The sequence below is a fragment of the Eptatretus burgeri genome, chromosome 12 (genome assembly GCF_056783735.1).
Source record: "Eptatretus burgeri isolate ZD-2024b chromosome 12, Ebu_testis_v1, whole genome shotgun sequence".
In the NCBI taxonomy this organism is placed as follows: Eukaryota; Metazoa; Chordata; class Myxini; order Myxiniformes; family Myxinidae; genus Eptatretus; species Eptatretus burgeri.
The window spans coordinates 654,027-680,489 of NC_140972.1; the positions used below are offsets into that span (position 1 = coordinate 654,027).

Genomic DNA, 26,463 nt, shown 5'->3' on the forward strand with positions numbered 1-26,463 from the left:
ATATATATATACATATATATATATATATATATATATATATATATATATATACATATATATATATATATATATATATATATATACATATATATATATATATATATATACATATACATATATATATATATATATATATATATATATACATATATATATATATATATATATATATATATATATATATATATATATATATATATATATATATATATATATATATATATATATATATATATATATATATATATATATATATATATATATATATATATATATATATATATGTATACACACACACACCACACGCACATGCACGCACACGCATACATACACACATACATATATATATATATATATATATATATATATATATATATATATATATATATATATATATATATATATATATATGCTTGGTGTTGACTTAATGGTTCGGGTGGTGGGCTTGTGATCCTAGGATCCTGAGTTCAAATCACAATCGGCTGTTGAATTAACACCAGGTGGGGTTGACTCTGCCTGTCATCCTTCCGAGGTCGGCAATATGAGTGCCAGCTTGTTGGTATCCTGCGTCGGAGTGGCGACCCGTCCAGGATCGTACCCAATAGCCAAGGAGACTGCTTAGGCAGCACCAACGCTCTGCACAGAGTATGGTCCCAATGGATGGATGGATGGATACATGTATATGAGGACCCACCCACACATCTCTCACCTGTGAATGGAGGGAATAGCTATTCAGCTCTCACCTAATCGACTACACCCAGGTGGCTAGGATTATATGCATGATTGACCTCCCCTCCCCATGCTCCTCCAGCAAAAGTAGCTGCATAAAGAAACCCAAGAAGACTTTCTCTTGGTCAAGTAAAAACAAGCCAGCATTCTGTTTTTCAACAGCACAGATGTCCCACAAGTCCCGAATTTTTTAAAAAATGTTCTCATGAATAGACCGATTTGGAATACAAAAAGATTGATCAAAATGAATTAAAAAGCTAAGAAAAGGCTTTATACGATTTACAAGGGCCTTGGAAAAGATTTTGTAATCCACACAAAGCAGAGAAATAGGTCTCCAATTCTGCAAGTTCTGGAGATCTCCTTTCTTTGGGATAAGGCACAGGACTGCACGGCGACAACTTAAAGGTAATAAATCTTGTACACTAAACTTAAAAACATCTAAAAGTGTTGGTCCAAGCAAATCCCAAAATGTTTTATAAAATTCAACAGGTAAACCATCAAAGCCAGGTGCTTTATGATCATGAAGGTCATTAAGAGCTATAAAAACTTCATCTACAGTAAAATCTTGTTCTAAAGAGTGCTGTTGCGATTCTTCCAATTGTGGTAAATTTTGGGTAAAATCAGACATTGCTCGTTCATTACTTTTCTTTGTGATAAAATTATTCTTGTAAAAATCCCGAATAAAACACTTTAACTGAGCATTGTCTTCGATAATTTGTCCATCACTTGAACGTAAGCTTAACAGGGAACGATTAGACGTTGTAGTTTTTTTCAAAGTTAAAAAATCTTTACAGCAACTTTCTGAAGTCGACAGACCTTTCACTCTAAGTCGGGTTAGCACTCCGAGAGCATCTTCTTTAATTCAACAATTCAATAGGGTTTGTTTCTCATCAAGGCACCAGCATCGTACATCCTTATCAATATTAATCGTGCTATCTTGTAAAATTAGGATTTTTTTCTTTAAAATACTTATCCGAGCTTGCTCAACATTAGTGAAGTTATTCTTAGATTGCTGACAGAAGACTCGGATTTGTGCTTTTATATAATCCCACCATTGACAAAGATTGGTGAAATCGTTCCGTGATTCTAGAATTTGAAACCAAAATTTTTTAAAAGATGATTTAAAAGAGGAATCATTTAAAAGAGAGGTGTATAAAGACCAATGAGAAGTATTCCTCTGAGGACGAGGAAAAGAAAGATGCATTTTAATTAAAAAATGATCAGAAAAGCCAGAGGGAGTGATGTCAGTAAAACTTACATGGTTTAAAAAAGAGAGACTGATGTAAAATTTATCAAGCCTTGCAAGCGACATGTTATTTAACAAGCAAGGACACCAAGTAAATTGTTGAACGTTCCCATGCTGTAGTCGCCAAACATCACCAAGATCGTGTTGTAACAAAAGTGTGGACAAAGGCCGAGCACTAGCTGGATGAGGTTCAGGGCTGTTCCGATCTCTGACTGGGTCTAATATTCAATTAAAATCACCAACGAAACACAGTAGGGGATTGGGGGTGAGATGATTAAGGAAAGTGAAGGATTCAGTGAAGAAGGCTGTCCTGACTGTGCTGGCACTTGGGGCATAAACATTGACAATTAATATCCGCTGATGGTTGCTGTGGTACATTTCTACCTGGAAAGGTTAACAAGATGACAGGAAAACTGAAATCATCAACTTCATGAGATACACTCCCACTAAAACCATTCTGTCCAACTCCACCCAACACATCCAAATATGCAGCAACTTCACAATCATTACCACTCCTTTTTACAATTAGGATATCTGGATCAATCTTGTGAAGCTGCCTCTCAAAAAAATTATTGTTAACCACACAGATATCATCGATGTAACGACATGTATGAGATAAAATTTTAGCTAATCCTAATTTCCACTCCCGCATCAGTTTCTGCAAGAATGAAAATTCACAGAAAATAAGAAAAATATCCGCTCGGAGGGGGCTGCAATTCCCACCCATGGGAATACCCTTAACCTGTCGAAATATCATCCCACAAAAAGATACAAAAGTGTTGAATATAATAAAATTAACATCATCCTTAAACTTCTGCTTATCAAAACAATGAAAACTTGAGTATTTATTTTTGAGAAAAGAATGCTCTATCAAACTTGACATATTGTTACGAATCTGGAACCCATTGCACACAACTGCCAGAGTCCTTATAGATCAGTTATATCGGTAAGTATGTGTTTCTTGTTAGGGTCCTATCCCTTGTTTAATGGGTAATTAAGTGTATGTGCACTGCAAAGTTGTTTTATAGTCAGGTCTTTAAATCCTTAGATCCGACAAAAAAACCACCCTGCCATTCCCATTCACAAGTCCTCCACTGAACTCGTGCTTTACCAGGCTCCCCTTGCTGTCCAATCAGGAGCGAACAGCGCGTCCACACACCTGATTCCTGTCCAATCAGGAGCGAACAGCGCATCCACACACCTGATCCCTGTCCAACCAAGTGCGCACAGAGCGTCAGACACCGAGGCTCCACCCCGCTCAGGGAGCGGATAAAAAGACCAGGCTCCCTTTGGAGTGTTTGTGTTCGTGTTCATGGTCGTGTTGGCGGCGGAGCCTGGTTGTGTGTCGGAGCCTGAGGAGAATCACTTGCTTCACCTGCCTTGCCGCCTTCTCGCTTGTTTTTGCTGTCCGCATCGTGCTGGCGACTGCCGCTCCACTCCTGGTGCCTTCATCCTTGACGCCACGTGAAAGTTGCGGGTTTGAGTCCCGCCACTGAGCCAGATCATCGAAGACCGCACGAGGCGGACAGGTCCAAGCACAGGCTCTGGCCTCCAGCTCACCTTTCCTCGAGCTGGAAGCCTTCAACAAGGACCCGACGGGGTCCGTTTCTATTGGGTGTGTGTCTGTGTGTGGGCCCGTCTGATTAGTAGAATTGTTAAGTGCTTTTTCTCACTGTATATTGCCTGCCTGATATTCGGATAACTCTGCCCTTACGTGCTTCCCGCCTCGATTGTTATTGTAAATAAATTCTCCTCTTGTTGAATGTCCCAGCTCGTTCCCTGTCATTTCATTCATTGGCTTAGCACGGTGCATGTTGAGAAATAGCGAGGCAGTAAATTGTTCATTTGGACCGACAGGCCTCGGTAACTTCTGCTCAGGTTACACACGGTTCGGGCATGGTAACGGCTCGTCCCGCTCGAGGTCTGTCGAGGGTGTGAATTCCCCGGTAGCTTTGCCGTGTGGGTAATTAGGTAGATTGAAGTTTGGCAATTAACCCTACTCCACGCAGTCGAATTATTGGCGATTCATGATCCTGTAAGGGACCCGTGCGTTCCGGACTTATCTGAGGGTCACGACCTAAATTCTGGTGTGTTCAGTGGAGCCGATTCTACTGCTCTCTTGAGCGGTCGTGCTCGCCACCGATACCTGGCCTCGCAACAATATAACAACTCATTAAAAGAGTTTAAAACCTTGTCAATCACTTTGAAGAGTGAATCCCTCACGAGTACTAAATCCAAATTTGCATATATAGTATAAAAAATCAAAAACTTCAACTGACTTGACATTGAGGTATCTAATTCTATCGAAGAACTCTAAATAAGAACTAGAACTGCCACTTCATAACTGCTGGCAGTGATGACCGGGTACCCACACGTCCGCCTTTGATACAACATGGGACTTTCTGCAGATGACAGTCGCAAAGTTTCACTTTGATCGGGTAAGTAGTTTCAGAGAAAACAATATTTAATATAGTTCTTGAATCAAACATGGCTGCCAAACCGTGTGACCTATCAATTAAAAATTAACAAACTTATATTCCCTACTCGTGGGCAATACGTTTGTGAAGTTTCCCCTTGATCTGATGAGCCGTTCTGGAGAAGAAGATGTTTGAAGGTTTATGGTAAATTGAAGATGATTGCCAAACCGTATGACCGATCAATAAGAAATTAACAAACTCGATAAAGGACCTCATGGGGAATGTGTGTGTAAAGTTTCGCCTCAATCTGTTCAGGCGTTCTGGAGAAGATGTTTGAAGGTTTACGGTAAATTCAAGATTGGCGCCAAACCGTATGACCGATCAATAAGAAATTAACAAACTTGATAAAGGACCTCATGAGGAATGTGTGTGTAAAGTTTCGCCTCAATCTGTTTAGCCGTTCTGGAGAAGATTTATTTTAAAAATATTCCCAAAACAAGATGGCTGCCGAACCGAGTGACCTATGACGTCATAATATATTTTTTCTACGGTGAATTGTTGTGCAGATGAGGCTCAATAAATTTCAGATTTTTCCGATGCAGTGTTGTACCTAACGAATTTTTACCGGCACACCTCTTGACCGATGACCTCATGAAAAATCACCCCTGTTCCCATTGAGGAGCTTATTCAAATGTATGAAGCGAAAACATTTTTACCCTAGAAAGTTTCAGAGATACAAAGGTCCAACGTTTTTCGGTTTTTTCAAATGGCGACCGTACCACGTGACCTATGACGTCATGATTACCACTTACGTTTGCTATCAAAAAAGATACATACTATGGTGAAAATTTCGTGTCGATCGGACTTACCGTTCCTGAGAAAATGATTTTTAAAGCGAAAGAACCCGCAAAATTGCCGGTGGAAAAATATAAATAATAAAAAAAAATAAGGAAATAAACAGAAGAAAAACAATAGGGTTCCATGTCAGAATGACAGGGTACCCTAATTAATATTCCAGAAAGTGTTAATACCAGAATTCTTCTCAATTACTAAACAATATTTCCTGAACTGTTCCCTAACAACTTGTAAGCCTGAGTTTACAGATAACCGATAACTGTTTGGTGGAACACTGCCTAGCACCCGCTATAAACCTATACTTGTACAGGTTCTTATGAAGCTTAAGAATCCAGAAAAGTCGAGGAATATAAAGATTTACCTCTTTACATTTAATACCGAAATGACTAACTAAAACTTCCTGATGCTCAGAGATGATATCTTGGAGTGACATATAACAAGGAACATATGTGCTATTTCCTATACTTGCGAAAGTAACCGTATCAATGTCTAACTCTTAATAAAACCTCTACATAAAACTTTCTGCAAACCACAACAAAATTATGAGCAGCCTTATCCACTGGAGCTATTATAGAGCTATCATGGAGATCCCGAATGTCTTTACGAACACTCGGCTTGTTCAACACTGGTTTCGACCGACCCAGTGAAAGCAAACCCTGACTACTAAAAAAAAAACTTAATCCTAATTATTCAAGATTTCCACAACTCTATTAAACCATGCATTAACACTGTTTACAGATAACATAAACCTGGTGCACATTTTGTTACAAAATTAGAGACAGAACCCACAACTTAAGACTAAATGCAGCTCCAAGGTTGAGTGACTGGTTCCCTACATTTAGCTCCCATTTTCATCAGATCCCTATTTTCACTCTTACTAATTACATTCAAATCCCCATAAACTAGGTGTCCACAAGGACCAGATAAAAAAATGGGAAGACGAATTTGCAGTTTTGATCCAATTTCTCCGAAATTAGCATAATGGGTTTGAGGGTGATAAAACAACAATAAAATGCTGATAATTAAAACTTGATATTAAAATAAATGTATGAAATCTGAAATATAAATGTACTCAAATATGATATGTGCTTGAACATGTATCTATTTTTATTTTAAGTAAACATTATCATATCTTTCCTTTGTATGGAAAGATCGACCTGACTATTAAAAAAATGTAATGAGCAGACCGATTTTCCAGTAAGCCAGATTCAGAAAAAAATAATTGTCTATTATTATTATTTAAATAGATATTTTACTTACGAAGGGGTTTTATGGCATGATAAATATAAGGTACCAGAAAGCTGGATAGAGGAATGTTATTACAACTCATCTAAGAATGTTGGTCTAAAGGCCCGGTCACACCTTGACGTTTTAGCCAACGTATGCCGATTTTTGAATTTTTTTTCTAAAACGCTGGCACACGTTGAATACGTTATGGGTAAGTTTTGATAACATTGAGAGCACGCTGAAAAACACTGCCATACGTCGTTGTACGTTGGCTTTAAACGTACTTTTCGGTTGTCCTCAATTTTTTTCATGCTTGAAATTTCATGACGTATGCCGGCGTATGACTCACACGTTCCGCTACGCTGGCCACAAGTTGTATGCACGGTCTGCGATCGTTGACAGACGTCAACACATGCTACTTGTAAGTTAATCATAAGTTGAGATACGCCGAGGTAATGTTTAGCGTACCCGAAACTTGTTTCTAACCTATGATTAACGTGTTGTTGGCACGCCACGCGATCGTTGCCACACATCGACAGACGTTACTTTTAAGTTACTCATAGGCTGAAAGACGTCGGTATAATGGATCGTCCTTGCGTCAGCGTCCACGGCCATGGCCAGGACACTTATTTGCAGCATTCTTCAAACTTTTCTATGGCATGACGAGGATGTTCACACTTCGATGTCTAGCTTGGCTATGATTCCAATTGTCCATCGGCAGCATCTATTTAAAATAGTCGAGTTTGACACGTTTTTTTATTTTAACACGTTCAGAAGAAACGCTTCAAATTTCCAAACCTCAGCATCAAAAAACAAAGGCGAGTGACAGCAATTTAAATCGTTCATTGTAAACAATGAAAATGGCTGAGTGGTGCCGTTTAAAAGTCGTTGAGTGTAAAAAAAAATCCAATTGTTGAGCGCAAGCGTCTACTTTCAATAGTGGGGTTTGAGCGATTTAGCACGTTCAATAGAAACGATTAAAATTTCCAAGCGCCAGCGTTAAGGCCGGGTCACACCTTGACGTTTTAGCCAGCGATGGCAACGTATTAAAATGTATGTAAAACGCTGGATGACGTTGAACTTTTGATGTTTTTTTTTTTAAGATTCGGACGTATTCATAACGAGTTGGTCGTATGCATAACATATTAGTAATGGACACAGAACGTTTCGTTGTGTTATAGATAACTTATACCAACGAATGCTGAACCTGTTGTTGGCCTACACAACCTATGCCCAACGATAGTCTAACTTCGGCATAGCGCGTTGCACGCATCGCCGACGATGTCGTGATGTAGCCTATTAAAAGGCTGATGCACAACGATTCGAATCATAACTGCCGTAGAAATGGAAGTGACAACATCGCGGTCACACCTTGGCGATCTTGCCAGCGTATGCCGACCTAAGAAAAATGTGTCTAAAACGTTGGGGGCACGTCAAATACGGTATGAGTAAGTTTGGTATACGTGAGTAGAACGCTAAAGTACGCTATCATACGTCGTAGTAAGTAGAGTACGTCAAGAAATTTTAAACATGTTCAAAATTTTACGACGTACTCGGCGTATGACACACGTTCCGCATGCGATGGGGATACGTTTTACACACGATATGTGGACGCTTACACACGTCCACAAAGGCTACTTATAAGCTACTCATAAGTCGAAACACGTCGCGGTAATGTCTTTTTTACGCGAAACTTATTTCTAACTTATGTTTGACGTGCTTTGAACCAATTCTTTACGTAGTCCCAACACACATTGACGTATGTAGACGTATTCCAATGACGTCTTCCGGTCGACAAAAAAAAAAATGAATGTGTTTCTAGCTTACAACTGCCATATAAAGACGTGTTCCCAGCGGTTTTGGGAATTGGTATATAAAAATGCTGCTCATAAAAGGGGAACCCAACAGTGTTTTCGAGTTCCTTTTTGAGTCGATATCCATGTCAGCAGTAACAGTATCAGTATCAGTATTAGTATTAGTATTAGTATTAGTATTAGTATTAGTATTAGTAGTAGTTTGTTCATGTTGGCAGTAGTAGGTGGGTGTGAGGGGGAGGGTGTGGGTTATGATGGATCGTCCTTGCGTCCGCGTGTCCACGGGTAGGTTCATAGATAGCCACTCAACGATTTAAATGGCTGCATCTCCACTATTGAAAGTAGACGCTTGCGCTCAACAATTGGATTTTTTTTACACTCAACGACTTTTAAACGGTACCACTCAGCTATTTTCATTGTTTACAATGAACGATTTAAATTGCTGTCACTCGCCTTTGTTTTTTGACGCTGGGGTTTGGAAATTTTAATCGTTTTTATTGAACGTGCTAAATCGCTCAAACTCGACTATTGAAAGTAGACGCTTGCACTCAACAATTCGATTTTTTTACACTCAACGACTTTTAAACGGTACCACTCAGCTAGTTTCATTGTTTACAATGAACGATTTAAATTGCTGTCACTCGCCTTTGTTGTTTTTTTTTTGTCTTTTTTTGATGCTGGGGTTTGGAAATTTGAAGCGTTTCTTCTGAACGTGTTAAAACGCTCAAACTCGACTATTTTAAATAGACGCTGCTGATGGACAATTGGAATCATAGCCAAGCTAGACATCGAAGTGTGAACATCCTCGTCATGCCGAAGAAAAGTTTGAAGAATGCTGCAAATAAGTGTCCTGGCCGTGGCCGTGGACGCTGACGCAAGGACGATCCATTATACTGACGTCTTTCAGCCTATGACTAACTTAAAAGTAACGTCTGTCGACGTGTGGCAACGATCGCGTAACGTGCCAACAACGTTAATCATAGGTTAGAAATAAGTTTCGGGTACGCTAAACATTACCTCGGCGTGTCTCAACTTATGATTAACTTACAAGTAGCATGTGTTGACGTCTGTCAACGATCGCAGACCGTGCATACAACTTGTAGCCAGCGTAGCGGAACGTGTGAGTCATACGCCGGCATATGTCGTGAAATTTCAAGCATGAAAAAATTTGAGGACAACCGAAAAGTACAACGTTTAAAGCCAACGTACAACGACGTATGGCAGTGTTTTTCAGCGTGCTCTCAATGTTATCAAAACTTACCCATAACGTATTCAACGTGTGCCAGCGTTTTAGAAAAAAGATTCAAAAATCGGCATACGTTGGCTTAAACGTCAAGGTGTGACCGGGCCTTTAGATTAGCTATGCCGGTAAGTGAGTGTTCAGATAGGTCCCCACCGTTGTTTAAAGGGATTTCGTGTGATTCATCGGGCTGCGACTCTTTGAGATAGCCGTTTTTCTTTTTCTATTGTTATTTTGAACAAACCTCCATGCAAACAACAAGCCGCGTTGAAAACCGTCAAACGCAAAAGGGAACCAGAAGAGTTCTGATGGACGCGCGGATTTTCCCGCCTGTTTCTCTGAGGAGTGTGACGGAGGCAGGGGGAGGGGCGGCTCGCCCCCGATTGGTGGACGCGCGGGGTGACGCAGTCGGGTGAGGGAACGCCCCTTTTCGGGAACCTTCTCGAAGGAAGGTGGAGCCGAAAACGGGGAGAGCGAAGGGCGGAGCCCCGCGCGATTTCAGGTGGACCGCGCGCGAGGCTCACTCTCTCTCTGTCGGGGTCGTGTTGGATTCTACTCGCTCTCTTGGTAGACGTCATCCTCTCGCTTCATCTTCGAGCTCTCTCTTGGTGGTCGAGGTCGGGCTCTCTCGTCTTGGCGTTGGGCGACCTGTCGGTGAAGGCGCGGGCCGGTGGCGAGTCCGGGCGACGCCTCAGAGACGCAGATGGGAGGCGCAGCCCTGCCGGTTGTGTGGTGCGAATCTGCGCGTCTGGCGAGGGACGCCGGAGAGACCTCACCGACCACGTCATCGCAAAGGCCCGAGAGCAGGCGCGGCTATGCTAGCTGCTGTGGGAACAAGGCGTCGCGACCTGCCCACCGTCACACCTCGAGGGGGCAGGTAACCAGCACGGTCTCGCGGGCCTTTTCGGTCATCCACGGCCCACGACCATAAAGGTTTACGAACCCCGTCTACCTCCCTGCCTATGGGGAGGGTTTTCCTGTTGTTTTTCTATGCATGCTGTGGCGCCGTGTCCTGTTAAGTAACGACTGTGTAATTGACTGTAGATAATAATCGTAGTCGGTTGTATTGCTTTTTATTTGCCTTGCTTGTAAATACGCGCATGATTCCTTGCTTGTGTTGTGTGTGCAATATGTGCTTTATAATAAATGTCCTTGTGTGCAACGTATCCCGTTCGTCGTGTGCTCCTTTCACCACATTGAAAGTGCCATCTTGCATCGTGGAATGAGTAGTGGGTTTTGAACACCCGAGTAAAGAATCTGAACCGTCGAGGTCGGTGATAACCACTCGGTTATCCCTGTAGCACGGAACGAACCGCTTAAGCGGTTCGTGTCCTAAGCCGACCTGCGGCGTGGTGCAACCCCTCAGTAGGTTACCCACGCGGGTATTTAGGTATATCGACATTCGGAGATTCACCCTATTTCGCGCGGGTGGAATGCGGACTGGGTTGTGGTGAGGTTAAAACCCCCACCCGTGACTGGCTCCTGACGGTAGTTCCAGGAGGGTCACGACTGAATTGTCCGTCCGGTGGGCGACGCGGCTGCCATTAGAGGTACGCGGCCGATCGCACGCCGGGCGGGCCAGAATTCGTAACAATACGATGTCTCACTGAACACTATATAAGGACCTAAAATTCTCCATGTATTTCAGAGATCTGGAGCAAGTCTGAGTCCAAGTCCTCCATATGTGCATTTGTGTGTATTTGTTTATGTTGTTTGTTTAATAAGTGTTCAAATGTACAGGATGACTTCGAAATTTCTTCAACAGTCAGTTCCCAAAATGTCCTTTCCTATATATGTATATATATATATATATATGTATATATGTATATATATATATATATATATATATATATATATATATATATATATATATATATATATATATATATATATATATATATATATATATATATATATTGTTGTGGTTGACGAAATTCGCAAACCACCATTCAGGTCCCGTAGGTGAGATATCTCTGTAAGTATATGTGTAGTTAGGCCCAAACCCGTTGTTTAGAGGGAATAAATGTCATTCATTCGGGCTGCGACCCTTTTAGATAGCCGTTTTTCTTTTACTATCTTTATTTTGGACCAACCGCCATTACTACCACCACAACCACCACCAACCGCATCTCGACAACCACAGCCACCTTCTCCAGAACCGCCTTCACAACATCCACCTTCTCCACAACCGCTTTCACACACCAACCACCAACCGCAACGCCGCTTCACAACAACAGCAACGCCAACAGCCACGACCTTTACCGTCACAACTCGCCCTCGCAACCATCGCATCACCGCCATTCCCGCGCCGCTTGTGGGCACCGATACTGGACTCGTACAGGGCGCGCACCGAGCAGCGGGTGCAAAAACACCAGCCTTTCCGAGAAATCGGATCAAGAATGATTCACGCCCACTTCTGTTCCGTCCTATCAGCGAGCGTGGGGCGATTTGGCCCCGCCTCCAGGCACGTCGGAGTATAATCGCTATATGCAGATTCGCGGATCAAGAATGATTCACGCCTACTTTTCCTTCGTCCAATGGGCGAGCGTGGCTCCGCCCCCGAGCCATTCCTGATCCAAAAATCTGCATATGATTTCTCCTGTCGGACTATAAAGCACCGAGCGCGGAGCGAATCGAGGCAGTTGAGTTGGGAAGAGTTGAAGAGTTGAGAAGAGGAAAGAGTTGGAGAGTTGTGGCGGCGGCGAAATCAGTCGAGAGAGTGTCTGTCGGGGTCCGGAGAGGCTGGAGAAGCCAAGAATCTTTGTGGAGGTCGGCGCTCGTGTCAGAGTCGGGGAGCTGTGGAGAGGGGAGGCCGGTAACGCGATCGAGGTCGCAGTGGAGTCGCTCGTCGCGGGACCCAAGCCAGCCAGATATCCTCTTTCACCCAAGCATCAACAACCCCTCCCTGTTTCCCCCCGCGCTGAGAAAGTGTGAGAAAGGGGCCCCGTTCCCACCCATTCCAGGCAGTGCCAGCGAGGCCCGCGGAGTCGGGGCGCCGCCGCCATTTTGCGGCTCATCACCAGACGGGTAGGCTCGATGTGGTCTCGGCCCCAGGCCCGTCTGCCCCCTCATCGTTGAGGGTGGCCCCTTCCTTTTTCTTTTGCTTTGAGTATATGTGTTGTCGGCGCCGTCTGTGAAGTAAAACTGTATAAGTGTTGCCGTGTGCTCGGTAGTTGGTAGTAGATCTGCATTGTGTTTCTTTTGTTGCAATTGCTTTTGGTGCATAATTGTTGTGTTTCTTCTTTTGTTACATTTGCTTTTGGTGCATAATTGTTGTGATTGTATATGTGTGCTTTCCGTTTGCCGCGGAATAAATGTGCCTTATGTTGAACTGTCTTTCCCGTTTCGCTTCGTCTTTTCTCTAATTGAATCTCCATCTTACTTCACGTAAAGGGTTGGTCATGGGCTAAATACGCCCAATAATTAATCGAACCGTCGAGGTTGACGATAACACCGCTCGGTTATCCCGATAGTACGGAACGGGTCGCTTAAAGTGGCCCGTGTCCGAAGTCGACCTGCGGCGAGGTGCGATCGCCCGGTCTACCCTCCGTGTGGGTACTTAGGTAGGTCGAATTTGGCGAGCAACCCTATCCCACGCGGGGGGCCGATTGGCACGATCGTGGTGAGGCCGAAAGGCCCACCCGTGACTAGTTCCCGGCATTAGTCCGTGAGGGTCACGACGGGATTGTCCCTCCGGTGGGCGACGTGCCGCGATTCGAGTTATGTGGCCGCTCGCACGCCGGCGGGCGCGAATCCGCAACAATATATATATATATATATATATATATATATATATATATATATATATATATATATATATATATATATATATATATATATATATATATATATATATATATATATATACTAAGTTTTAAGAAATTTACCATGATTGAATAAGGATTGTCCTATGGCCTTGGTAAAAGTGAAATAAACCTTAAAAGAGGTTCACTCCCTAACTTTATCTGGTAATAAACTCTCTACACTCGTATCCCTAAAAATAGAATGAAGCTGAAGCCGATACACCTGCTTGCTGGAAATATCACAAACTTAAGAACCCGTGGATCGTATCAACTTTGGGACTTCTTTACCAGAACCCTGCTATGCAAAGCTTTGATCAAAAATGAGCACGTCATATGAACCTGCTAAATTCCAGGCGATATGAGCTAAGACTTGTGTGGAACATGACCTCAGAAGAATATAAAAATCATGAAAACCCTTTCCTTCATAAAAATCCTTGAAGTTTATCAATTAACTCTGAAATTTCCATTTTTCGAGCTGTATGACTACGACACCCATGACCTCTGGGTCTCCTTCTGATTGGATTGGAAAAATACTCCTCAATGAAAACATTACCTTGAGAAACTGACCCAGTACCTTGTACCCTGTCATTAAGGCCCAAAGGATAGATCGCACATAGTGTCCTGATTCAAAAATCATCTCAGCGTCCGAGCCTCAGGATGTTCCTGTTTCCGTGACAACTTCATATGATCTTTGCTCTGAGCGTGGGGCTGATACAATTTCTAGTTCCCAAGCGTAGGACCACCCAGCCTCCTCGAGGACCTGAACTTGTTGGACAGGTTGAAGTAGTCCGAGATCAGGATTGGCCTGGCAGTCAAATTATTCTTTCTGGGATGTTTGACGTTCAAGTGCCTGTAGGGTTGCGTCACGATTTGGTGCCACGTTCGGCACCTTGGGAGGATGGTTGAATTTCATTTTTCTCTGATTCAGTTGCTCATCAGGTGATGCAAGGTGGCTGTCGATTGCCGTAGTCCTCAAACTGAGGAGGGCTGTGTGTGGGTTGGATCCGGAGAGCATTGTTTTGTGTAAAGTGTTATTTGTGGTTTGAACCTGGTGCTCTATGAAGCCGTTTGATTGCAGATAGTGGGGGCTTGAGGTACTTTGATTGAAATTCCAGTCAACAGCAAATTTTGTAAAGGCACTGCTGCCAAAATGGCCTCCATTGTCACTCATGAGATTCTCTGGAATGACATGCTCTGAAAATTCCAGCCACAGGAAACCTATTAAGTCATTGCTAGTTTCCTCTATTAGAAGTTTTTGAACAATGGAGAACCTGGAGTACACATCATTGAGCAGGAGGTAGTCATGTCCATCTTGATGGAATAAGTCTGCAGCCAGTAGTTGCCATGGCTTGGTCAGGATTTCATGTGGGATAATTGGTTGCTGGGATTGCCAACGCTGATGAGTCTGGCAGATGTGGCAAGAGCCGATCCAGTTTTCAATGTCCACATTTGCCTTGGGCCAGAACACGCAATTCCGTGCTCCAAGCTGAGTTTTGAGGATATCGAGGTGGCCCTCATGTTACTTCCTGAGGATTTCATGTTGTGAACTGGAAGGGATAAAGACCCCCCCCCCCAACCACATGACACCATTTTAAACACTCAGCTCACATGATAATACCAGTATAGCCTTAGTTCGCTGGGCAGATCTTGACGCTTTTCCGACCTTCCGGTCATGATGACTTTCCTGAGCATGGTGAGGAGGGCATCCATGTCTGTGGCTTGCTGCATTTGCTGCGTCTTCCGATGACTGAATTGCATGTGTTCAACTTTTACATCAAGCTGGATGATTGGTGCTTGTGTTGTTGTCAGCAAATGAGTCAGCCCTTCGGCTTGGAGCATGTATTTGCCAGCTTTATACTTGATGCATGTCATCTGACTGTCGCCCCACCCCGACTGCAACAGATACTACTGCAGCAGTCAGATTTTTCAAGCTTATCATTTCCAGGGGCTTTTGGTCGCTCACAACAATGAAGGGGTGAATGTATAGGAAATTATGGCTGAATGTATATGATGAATGTATAGGAAATACAGGAAAGCATTCACATCCGAACACGTCGGCGAGCATCTCACACTCTATATTGACATATCGATGCACGGTTTTTTTGACCTGAAGGCGATAGGTTTGTCGTCTTGCACTGGGCAAGCCCCAAGGCTTTTTGTGGAGTCATCGACCTGTGGTGTCGTGGATTTATGTTGGTCGAAATAGGTGAGGCAGGTCTCATGGCAGATAGTGTCCTTGACCTTTTGAAAAGCCTGGCTATGGCTGGCTGTCCATTCTAGTTGCCCTGATTTCACTAGTTCACAAAGAGGAGCTGTGAGGTCAGACAGCTTTGGTATAAAGGGGCCCATATACATAATGATCCTAAGTGCCTTGCGAAGTTCAGAGGTTTTTTTGAGGTCTGATAGCATCTGGATCGCATCCACTTTTCCTGGGTTTGGGTGGGCACCTTGTTGGTCAAACATGAGACCTAAAAACTGAATCTGACTTTTTCGTGCTGTACTTGTCACTGTTGAATTGCAAGCCAAATCTGGCAGCTGTTCTCATGAGGCAGTGAAGGTTTTGCTCATGTTCTTGCTCCATTTGATCATCGATGGCAACATCATCTGCAATGCCGATGACTCCTGGGCATTGCTCGACAATTTGGTCCACCTTGGCCTTGAAGATGTCCTGGAACATCAAAAGGCTTTTGCTGGAAGCAGTAACGACCATATGGCAAGTTGAAGGTCATGATCAGCTTGGGAGGCATTTACAAGGAATTAAGGCGCAGAAAGAGGCCATTCGGCCCATCATGCCTGCGCCACACCAATACCAGATTTCATCAATCCGTTGATACCCCCTTCCTTTCGTGTGCAGCCTTTTTGGCTGCTACACTGGAACTAATTTTGCTGACCTCAGAAGGATGACAGGCTGAGTCAACCCCCTGGTGTTAATGTAGCGGCCAACAGGGCTTGAACTCGGGACCCTAGGATTCCAAGCCACTACCCGAACCGCTCAACCAATTCCAATACCAGGATGATCAAGCTTGATTGCCAAATACTCGTTTTTGGCATACAGCTTGGATAAAAACATTCAGCCTGCAATCTTATTGTCAGCTCTTTGAGCGTGGAGGTATGGTGGTAGCACCTCTTGATGGTGCGGTTAAAGTTTTTTGGGTCCAGGCATAGTCTAATTTCGGTCAGGTAGTGAAATGGCCAAGTTGGAGTTTCTCTCTTCATCAAAAACTCTATTCTCTCACTCCTCCACACCCCCAGGAATACCTCCAGCTATGGCTTCCCCTCCACCCTCACCTCTTGTTTATCTGTGTGTTGTACCATCCACCAAACAGTGATGACTCCATCTACATCTCGCTCACTGAAAACATGGACCAACTTATATCCACGCCAACAAACTCTCTTCCTCATATTCGGTGACTTCAGCTGTCATCATTGCAGTTGGCTGGGTGTGAGTACCTCTCTCACCTGCCATAGCACTTTAGCAAAGGACTTCTGTGACTCACTGGGACTGACACAATCTGTAAACTTCCCAACCCAGATCTCAACCAATGGTACTCTATCTTTTCGGTATTTGATTTTGACGAATTTCCCAGAAAATGTCTGCTGTTCTACTTCTGCTCCAATCGTGTCATCTGATCATATGCTTGTTAAAGCGGTCATCTCTCTGGCTGTTATAAGATAACCACCTCAGCGTTAACGAGTCTGGTATTTCACTCAGGCCAACTGAAGCTTGGGGTGAGGCTGTTGTCCTGAAACAACTTGCCTTTGCCTCATCGAAGGCAAATCCTCCTTAAAGCAATCTCAGGTCCTTCCTAAAAGCTCAGAACAAGTGTGTCTACCCTCAGGTCAGCCAGGAAGCAACATGTTTGAATGCTCAAACCTGTCTCCCTCCTACAAATCCTGGTGGCATCTAGTTAAGTCTGTTCTGGTGTATGTTCTCCCTCCATCCCCTCGCTTACCTCAAATGGCTGCGCAGCTGACACTGCACATGAAAAGGCTGAATGCCTAAACTCTGCGTTTGCTTCGAAATCTTGTGTTCCAAACCCATCGCTTTCTGTACCCACCTTACCCAGTTGCATCCAGCTGTCCCTGGACTCTGTGTCCTTTTCTCCTGACAAGGTGGAGAGCTTGCTGTCAAAACTCGACTCAGATTCTGCAACCGGTCCAGATGGCATCAGCCCACGTGTCCTAAAAACCTGCTCCTCTGCTCTTTCTCACCTTCTCTCTGTTCTATTCACCCTCTCATTTGCTCAAGGTCATCTGCCATCTGCTTGGAAATCAGCAAACATCACTGCCCTGTATAAAAAGGTGCAGAAACAGATCCCTGCAACTACAGACCAATTGGCCTTCTCCCAATCATCAGCAAGGTTCTGGAATCCATCATCGATTCAGACATTAAATCCTTCCTCTTCTCCAATGGCCTGATTTCTGATCATCAATTTGGTTTCAGACCAGGTCACCCTACCCTGGAATATTCTGCTTCTGCTCTCCCAACAATGGATGGAGGTCCTCAATGCCGGATATGAAATCAGAGCCGTATCCCGAGACCTAATCATGTGTTTTTAATCCCGAGACCAATTGAAGAAAATTGTTAAATAATGCTTTCGGTGGATCTGCTGAATCAATCAAAGTGAATCTTCACAATTATGATCGAATAGTGATGGAGAATACAGGTTTTAAATTTCAACTTGATCGGACGCATGGTCTGGCATACAGAATTATTTAATTTCTTGATCTGGGTTCTTTTGATTATTTTTTTTTTTGATTTTTTTTAAGAAGGCTCACTTCGCCATGCCTGTGGATAGGTTTGAGGGTAGAGGAGTAGCAGCTGAAATGGGAATCCTATCCAGGCTCCTCCTGATGACTTCATCTTTGCTTTTTGCTTGTTTGAGTTCCTACTGATGACTCCAATGCAGGATTGTACCTATTTGGTCTCCATTTGATTTGAATTTAATTTGTTTTAATCGCATTCTGAATTCACTTGAATAATAATGAAAAACCTCATGGGTCAGGGTCAGGTGTCCAATCAAAGTGGGACGTCTTGGTGCCGGTCATCACTGCCAACAGGTATATAATGGCAGTTCTTATGATGTCTCATTAATTCCGTAACACACCGGTACACAAACACCACACAAAAGCGGTCCTGGCGAGGTTCTGCAATCTCCGATTGCTCTTTTTCTTGTTCGTATTGCGATCATGACATACACACACATTCATGGCAGAAATTACTTTGCTTCAACATCCTTGCACATCAGATGTGTAGGTTTTTAATTGGTTTCTCATGCCTCATGTTCTAGTTCATGCAGTTATTTAGGAGTGAGTAATATGGTGTGTAGAGGATGTGGATGTGCAGTGTCTCCTGTAATTCACTTGTAATGCTGGAAATGTTCACACTGGCAATGCAGTCCATCAGTCTGCTTGAAGTGCCTTAAAAATTTGCCATCAATCATCTTTCTAAATCATTAAACAGTAATACTGTTACAAAAATCAATACATGTATTTTGGTTTTTTCCAGTAAATCCATGTTTCTTGGTCATTTCCTATAATGTCCATCCTTGCAGGTGATCAGAACATAGCAGTTTCCACCTGTGAATGTCTACGCTATTATTTACAGGTATTTTCCAAGGAACTGTGTCTGGACTAGTGCAAATCGTCAGCAGGTACAAGGTTGAACAAGTTTGAGTTGGGAAGGGAACATCATCAAGAAGGGGAACAAAGAGATTTCCATGAATTATCCTGTCAATCAAGTCTCTAAACAAGTGACATTTTATTGCTGTTGGAAACTGTTGATCCATGGCTCCGTAATCACACAAGCGGATAAGTTTGACTGAAGACTCCTACAAGCCGTTCCAGTAAGTACATTCAAACTTAACCCCTGTGCTGTTTTTATTTACATCTTTTTTTTCTTGTAGGGATGTGTAGATACCGCATGTGGTGGTACAAGTCCAAGAGTGTAGTAGAAAACGGGACGTGAACGTAGTTGACACATCAGATGTTCAGTTCATGTACCGTTGTACGTTTCACCATCCAAAGGTCACTATAAAACAGGCCACTGTGAGCAACATTGTACTTGTTTTAACAGGCGAGCCACACTCGAAAGTGATATGATATGACACTTGTATTTGCTCCCTGAAATGCTGAGTGTGTGAATACTGGTAACATATTTATCATCGATGGAAATTATTCCAACATTAAAAACAAGCAAATATAGTTTTGTCAACGATGACCTTCACAAGTCACTAATAAGATCAAACACGACAATGAACAAAGAAATCCAATGTCTTGGTAGCTTGGCTTGGATAGTTTACTCGACTAGTATGACTAGTATACTGGACGTGAGTCGAGTATAAATGCTGATGATTTGTTTCTTTCTCAACTTCTGAGATTTTTATAATACATCGTGCGCATGATTCTAGTCCAAGTGCTAAAACATGAATCTGCTTTTGAATGAAACTTAGTCTGACTGTCCAGATTCCCTGGCCAAGCAAACTCCCCACATCGAACGAAATTCTACCCATCATACATGAGATACAGCCATCTTAATGATGTCATGTAGGTTTTCTTTATCTCGTTCCAAACTTGTTTGTTCCCACATCAGCACCAATCAATGAAGATTGATATCACCACATTGGCTGAACATTATTTTCGAATCAAAAGCCAGTGTAAAATTATGAACAGCTTTTGATTGGAGGGGAAAGAAAATACCTCTATTCAATGAGCCAGTGTAAATGTTTGTCAGTGTGATGAAACGACCTTTGTAGTAGTTGTATTTTAATCGCCATGAGACATCTGGCGTTGTAAGAATTATTTTTTTTCCATAATCTTTGACGATTGACAAAGGGATACCTTAACTTGTCATCAACTCTTCTCAGGATCTCCTATGATTTTTTTCCTCACTTTCATCTGAAACTTCTTCACCACATTGACAACGACAAAGAAAGCCAGTAGACCCTCTCTCTGGTGATGTGAAAGTTAGAGAAGTCAAAGTAGCAATTATTACCTCGGCCAACGAAGGTGGTCGGAAGTTCTTTTCACCCTATCTGTCTGTCTGTGAGCAGGATATCTCAAAAAGTGATGGACGGATTTTGATGAAACTTGCTGGAGAGGCTGGGTGTAGGATTGATTCCATTTTGGTGAAGGTGCGGGTGCAGATCAGGCCTATTAGTGCGATACAAAATGTAAACTGTTCAGCCTGGCGGAGGTCTGTGCTCTCCCGAGTGCCCTTCTGGTTGATTTGTGTTCACATTGATCTGGACAAAGTTTATGGTTATGCGATTGATCAGCATCTACAGCAGGCGATTAAAACATCATCTTTATGAGATCTGTATAACCTGTTGTTTTTGAAAACTGTGGGTATCAAACTTTGTGAGAAATTTGAGTGAAAATCTGACAGCCACTGGAGCAAAATAAAAATTTCCCAAGATTCCCGGATAATTTGATCGTGTGATTTGATGGAGGGGGTGGTAAATTTTATCGGCAATTAGATGGGTACCTCGATGCATTGGAGATAGCAGGGTATGGGGGATATTGGCTTGTGTGTGTATGCTGAGTAGCTTGTGTGTTGGTGGGTGACGATACTTGGGTTGGTGCAGCACAGGCATAACAAGCCAAATGCCCTTTTTCTGTGTCAAAGTTCCTCGTGCCTATCCTTATGTGGCTATGCAAGCAGGATTCCAGTGAGATCCTGACAGCTGTTGGACAGATTGATCCAGAATGTATTTTCTTCACCATTTTGGATTGATGCAGATCACACATGATGAGCCAACAACGAAATTGAAGAGGTGAATTGACTTTGTTGTGCTGTAAGGAGTGAATCACCATATGTTTGAAGTAATAGGAGTCAAGGATAAGTGCTATTAGAACATAAAGTAAGAAAATGAAGATTCCCTTTTCATGGATGGTTATTTTTCAGATTTTCTTACTTTTGTGTGAAACGAGGCAAATTAAACATCATGAAAAACACACTCATCACAGTCATCCCATCTCCTTGCAATTCACTGAAGTGTATGACAGACTTTTCAAAATAGCATTAAAAAAATTAAACACAGGAGAGAAGCCAGTGCACATACAGCCCTTTTCAGCTGTACACGTACTGTGTGGCATTGGTGAGGTAAGACGTGCTTGGGGGGGACGAGTGTGGATGAAAGGTTAAATTACATATTTGATAAATTTGAACTGTCCCATTTGAATGTGCAGCTCTTACATGAGCCTCGACAATGTACATGCATACACACAAAAAAAACATGATTTAGAGCAATCCTTGCTGTCTGATGCAATGGAGACTTGATACAGCAAAGGTTTATGGCAGAATATCACTGTCAACCGGATTTTTTTGGCACTGTCTAATGGAACGAAGAATTCTGATTCTTTGTGAAGGGTTACATTTAATGATCAGGTGATTCCAGTCAAAGTCTAACAGACGGAAGTTTTGCCCTTGGCTTGTGCTGCTCCCTGTCGATCTTTCAGGAATAAAGCCGGATGTTCTGATCAGTCTATCAAGTCTCCTTCCTCAAACTCCTAGTGGTGCCTTGTCAAGTCCATCTCTGGTGTATGCTCCCACTCCATTCCCTTGCTTACCTTAGTCCGTGCTTAACAAAAGGCAGAACATCTCAACTCAGTGTTTGTCTCCAAATATTGTGTACCCAACCGCTCCCACTCTGTTCCCACTTTGACCTCTTGACTCACTGCCTTGTTGGACTCTCCCCTCCAAAGCCAGAGACGGTGTTCTGTAATCACATGGGTTTGTGTGTTTCTCCAGGCCATAACTTCTTTTTTTTTCATATTTGATATCAAATTTTCAACAAACCTTTATTATGAGAATACGGAGAAGACTAATTGTACACCGCTCCTTCCAAATTCCATATCCAGGTAATGCATGACGTCATCGCCAGGCATCGAGGGAACAGAGTACTCAGTTTTTACTCTGTTTGTTTGGTTTTTTTTCTGGGAGATATCTCGGGCACCCTTTTAACTTAGCAAGCTGATATTTGGACACGACAGTGAATGAGTGATTTTGCTATGTTGAGTATTTTTGATTTATTGATTAATTACTTAATTTTGAAAAAGTTACAGATTCGGATGAAACGGTAGTGGTTTTGGTATGCTGTTTGCCAATTAATCAATCGATTATTTTACGATTATTATTTCTTTCAATTATGCAATTAATCATTCAATTATTGTCCACTGTTCCCTCCCAATTCTGTCTCCATGTGCTGCACAGTGGCATCGCCGGGCACCGAAAGCACCCCAGCAACGTTGCGTACTGGAGGATTTGTTATTTATTTGTTTGGCTTTGGGGCGATGCACTTTGGATATACCTCTACTTGTTACGAATTGGGGCATAATGTCAAAGGACAAAGTCATAGTTGGTACAAATAACCCGTTTACCCTGGCCACCACTGCACAGCACGAGACGGCCGTTTTTTTTTTAGCGCTTCTGTGTTTATTTATTTACCATTTGTGAATCAGTGTTTATATCCAGGCCAGAACGGTTTTTTTGTAACCATTTGAACTTTTGCCACCAAATTTTCAACAAACCATTATTCTGAGAATATGGAGAGCAGAATGAATAAAATTTACATTTTTTTAATTTTTTTATTTTTCATCAAATTTAATTTGACAAAGCGGATGCGGACGGCCTTTGTATTTTTGGATGTTTTCTAGTTGATACTGTCTTTCACACTCAAAGGTGGAGAAAATTCTGTCTTGCCACAACTCTTCATCAGCAAGGGGCCCAGAAGGCATTGGTGCCCATGTTCCCCAATCTTGCTCTGGTAGTCTTACTTCTCCTCTATCTGCTCACCTCAGCATGTCCTCCTTTGACCACCTGCCGAATGCCCTGGAAGTCAGCTAACATAACTCCCATTCACAAAAAGAGTGCAAAAATATATCATAACAACTACAGGCCAGTAAGGTTCCTTTCATTTACAAACAAAGCCATGGAATCCATCATCAATGCAGATGTCGTCTTTCCCTTTTTTTTAAACATCTCATCTCAAACCTAAGTTTGTATTCCATCCAAGTCACTCAACTCTGGCCATGCAACTGCTTCTCTCTCAGCAATGGTCAAATCCCCTATATCTTAAACAACAGGTCAGGACCATTTCCCTGGACATATCTCAGGCATTCGACACAGTCTGACATCCTGCAATGCTTGCCCAGCTTGCTGCCAGCGGCATACAAGACCACCTTCATACCTGTCTTTCTGACTTCCTCAATTTGTGCAGCCATTGTGCTGCTGTAAATGGAACTCTCTTCTTTACCATTGCAGGGTTGTGGCCAGTGTTGTTCCTCATCTACATATGCTTTGGAAATATCTCTCGTTCTTTTTTGCAGATGATTCCAAATTGTTTTGCACAGTACCCTATCCAAATGGCAAGCAGAAAGCAGCTCGATCACTCTGCGATCTGCAGTTGATTATATCTTTCAATCCTGCCATGTATCGGTCACACCGTGTCACTTCAGAAAGACCATAAAACAAACACACTGTTCTATTTCCATGGTCAGCCACGAGAAGAGGTTTAGTCTTGAATTTATTGGACTCAGCATCAGCAATAACCTTTTTGGGGCAACCCTATTGAAAACCTGGCCTCTGAAGCCAGCTGTAGACTGGGTATCTTTAACTTTCACCCTTCCAAATAATTTCTCTTCTCTATTCAGAGGCTCTAAGGCTTTTATCCACCACTCAATAGAGTACTGCTGCATTATTTGAGCTAGCACCCCAGCATTACCTGTTTTTATTGGAATCTAAATCTCAACATTGTTGACATCTTCAGTGATGAGGCTGAAGTACATTGAGGCCTATTGCTATCACAGCACATACAGGCCAGTGCCATTTATTGTTTTTTTTTTTCTTCCTCCAGTCCAGTTTCCTCTGCTATCCCAGCCTCGCACATTTCCCTACCTACTGTAGGATGCATGTGTTCTTACAATAACCCTCTCCTGGTGAAACTCCCAAACTGCATGCTGACTGCACACATCCACTCTTATTTCATCTTCCAGAGGCAGCTCCAACCCCACTCTTCCCTCCGGGCTTCAAGCAGGCTATACACCATCAATTCATATCATCTATTCCTTCCCATAATCTTTTCTACCCTCATTAACCCTTCCTCTTCCATCCCTATTACTTTCACATTTCTCTCTCTCTCTCTCTCTCTCTCTCTCTCTCTCTCTCTCTCTCTCTCTCTCTCTCTCTCTCTCTCTCTCTCTCTCTCTCTCTCTCTCTCTCTCTCTCTCTCTCTCTCTCTCTCTCTCTCTCTCTCTCTCTCTCTCTCTCTCTCTCTCTCTCTCTCTCTCTCTCTCTCTCTCTCTCTCTCTCTCTCTCTCTCTCTCTCTCTCTCTCTCTCTCTCTCTCTCTCTCTCTCTCTCTCTCTCTCTCTCTCCCCCCCTTCCTTTCCTGCTCATTTATTCCTTCGATTGTTGAAATGTGGCCCCACTTTCCTACTGTCAATATATTGCCTTTTTACTTTCTATACCTTGCTCTTTCTTGAGCCTCGATCTTGTGTAGAAAAAAGGACAGATGGCACATAAGGCTTATTGTCAGAAATGTAGTCCAGCTGATAACATACTGACCGACAGGTTTGTTTGAGTAAAATATACGCATCAGGAAATTGCTCGTCAACCAAAGTGAGAAAATAATAAGGTTTGGGAGATTGAGCAGCAAAGCCTGGGTGAGATGAATGGACAACAAGGATGAGATGAAGGAAGAGAGAAACTTGAGCGAGAAACTGCTTTGAGGGTGTTGTCGGGCAATTTGACGTAACAGAAGTTGGAATTATTGATGTATGTTTGAATGTAACGTGCAGTAAAATTGTAGCTTTATTCCTCAGTCAGTTGGAGCCGGTAATGGTAATGACGAAGCTGAAAAAACATGCGTTGCAGTCCTGAGGAGTTGAGGGCACAGGTGCTTCTACTATTAGTGTTCTCTTCCACAAAACCAAGTGAACGATAAAGGTGATGTGCATTGCGTTTCACTGCTGTGGTGCTCAGCACAATCGCTGAAAAGCCATGTGCCACAGCAAACTCGATGACCTGATGTCCCAATGCTTTGGCAATGCCACGGCCACGGAACCGTGGGTCCACAGACATGCGGCAGAGCTCTGCAGATCCATCGTTGAGATCTCGAACTGCGACCATCCCTACTACAGTGCTGTCAAAGACGGCAACCCAGAAACAACAGCCTGAGAAGGGTTTTCAGAAAGCAAGGGTAAAAGAAGATTCTTTGCTTAAAGCCATTTCAAGCACAGACCTTCATGCATGTAAAATGTATGTCACATGACTCAGGAAAACAAACAAAACCAAAAACGGTAAATGTTTGTGCCAATAATGTTGGTTAAAGTGAAAGAACGAAATGTGGAAAGAATGAAAATAAAACCTACCAGGCCTCTTCATGTAATGCTTAGAAATATCTGCCAAGTCTGTATCAAGGATAGTGCGTACGTAGTTCAAGATAGCATGTTGGCTGTAGTGATAGCGGAGCCCAAGGAGTATACAAGGAGCGCAGAGGGTCAGTAGAGTCGAACCAGTGAGTGCCAGACAGCCCACTGGATGAACACGAATAACAAAGAGATACAAATCAAATATAATCCAGTCCAAACCTGCTTGTATTGGGTTTCAATTGATTTTCACAGCTGCGATACTCTCAGTGGGAAAATTTCTGGGTTGGCAAAGAAGGCAGCTGATTTAATGATAGCTGGAGTTCACAGAACACCTTACCCATGCAGTCTTGAGGAAAAGAACATGGAAAGGATTTTTCAACTTTTGCTTTGCATTTCTGAGCAAGATCTACATCAGCTTTATTCATGAACTTTGGATAACAGGCATATGAAGCCGATGGGTCAAACAGAACAATCCAGAGTTGAACCCTCTGCCAACTCTTCCAAGAGAAACTGACGAGTTTGGAACAATCTTTGAGAAAAAGATCCACTTAAACCAACTTATCTATTGGACAAGGTTAGCTGCCATTGCATCACTATGTGCCACCATTTTTTTTCTGAATCTCACTGCTCCCCACCCTGAGAGCATGTGGCAAATTTAATTAATGCAAACGAATACAATTTTGCCCAAGTACTGCTAAACTGTAGGTTTTGGAAGTGCTAACAAGCTGGTTTGAGTTCCACAGCGTTCAATGTATAAAACA

At 42.7% G+C, this 26,463-nt stretch overlaps 1 protein-coding gene across 1 annotated transcript in view; it reads right to left on the minus strand.

The window, feature by feature from the left end:
* Positions 1 to 24,686: 24,686 nt before the first annotated feature.
* LOC147014953 (N-acetylaspartate synthetase-like) overlaps positions 24,687 to 26,463 on the minus strand; it is a 39,693-nt gene continuing 37,916 nt past the window's right edge. The window contains exons 2-3 of the mRNA XM_085849222.1: positions 25,703 to 25,867; positions 24,687 to 25,504 (exon numbers count right to left, since the gene is read on the minus strand). Of these exons, the coding sequence (XP_085705348.1) occupies positions 25,143 to 25,504; positions 25,703 to 25,867 (527 nt within the window). The 3' untranslated portion in view covers positions 24,687 to 25,142. The remainder of the gene's footprint in view (positions 25,505 to 25,702; positions 25,868 to 26,463) is intronic.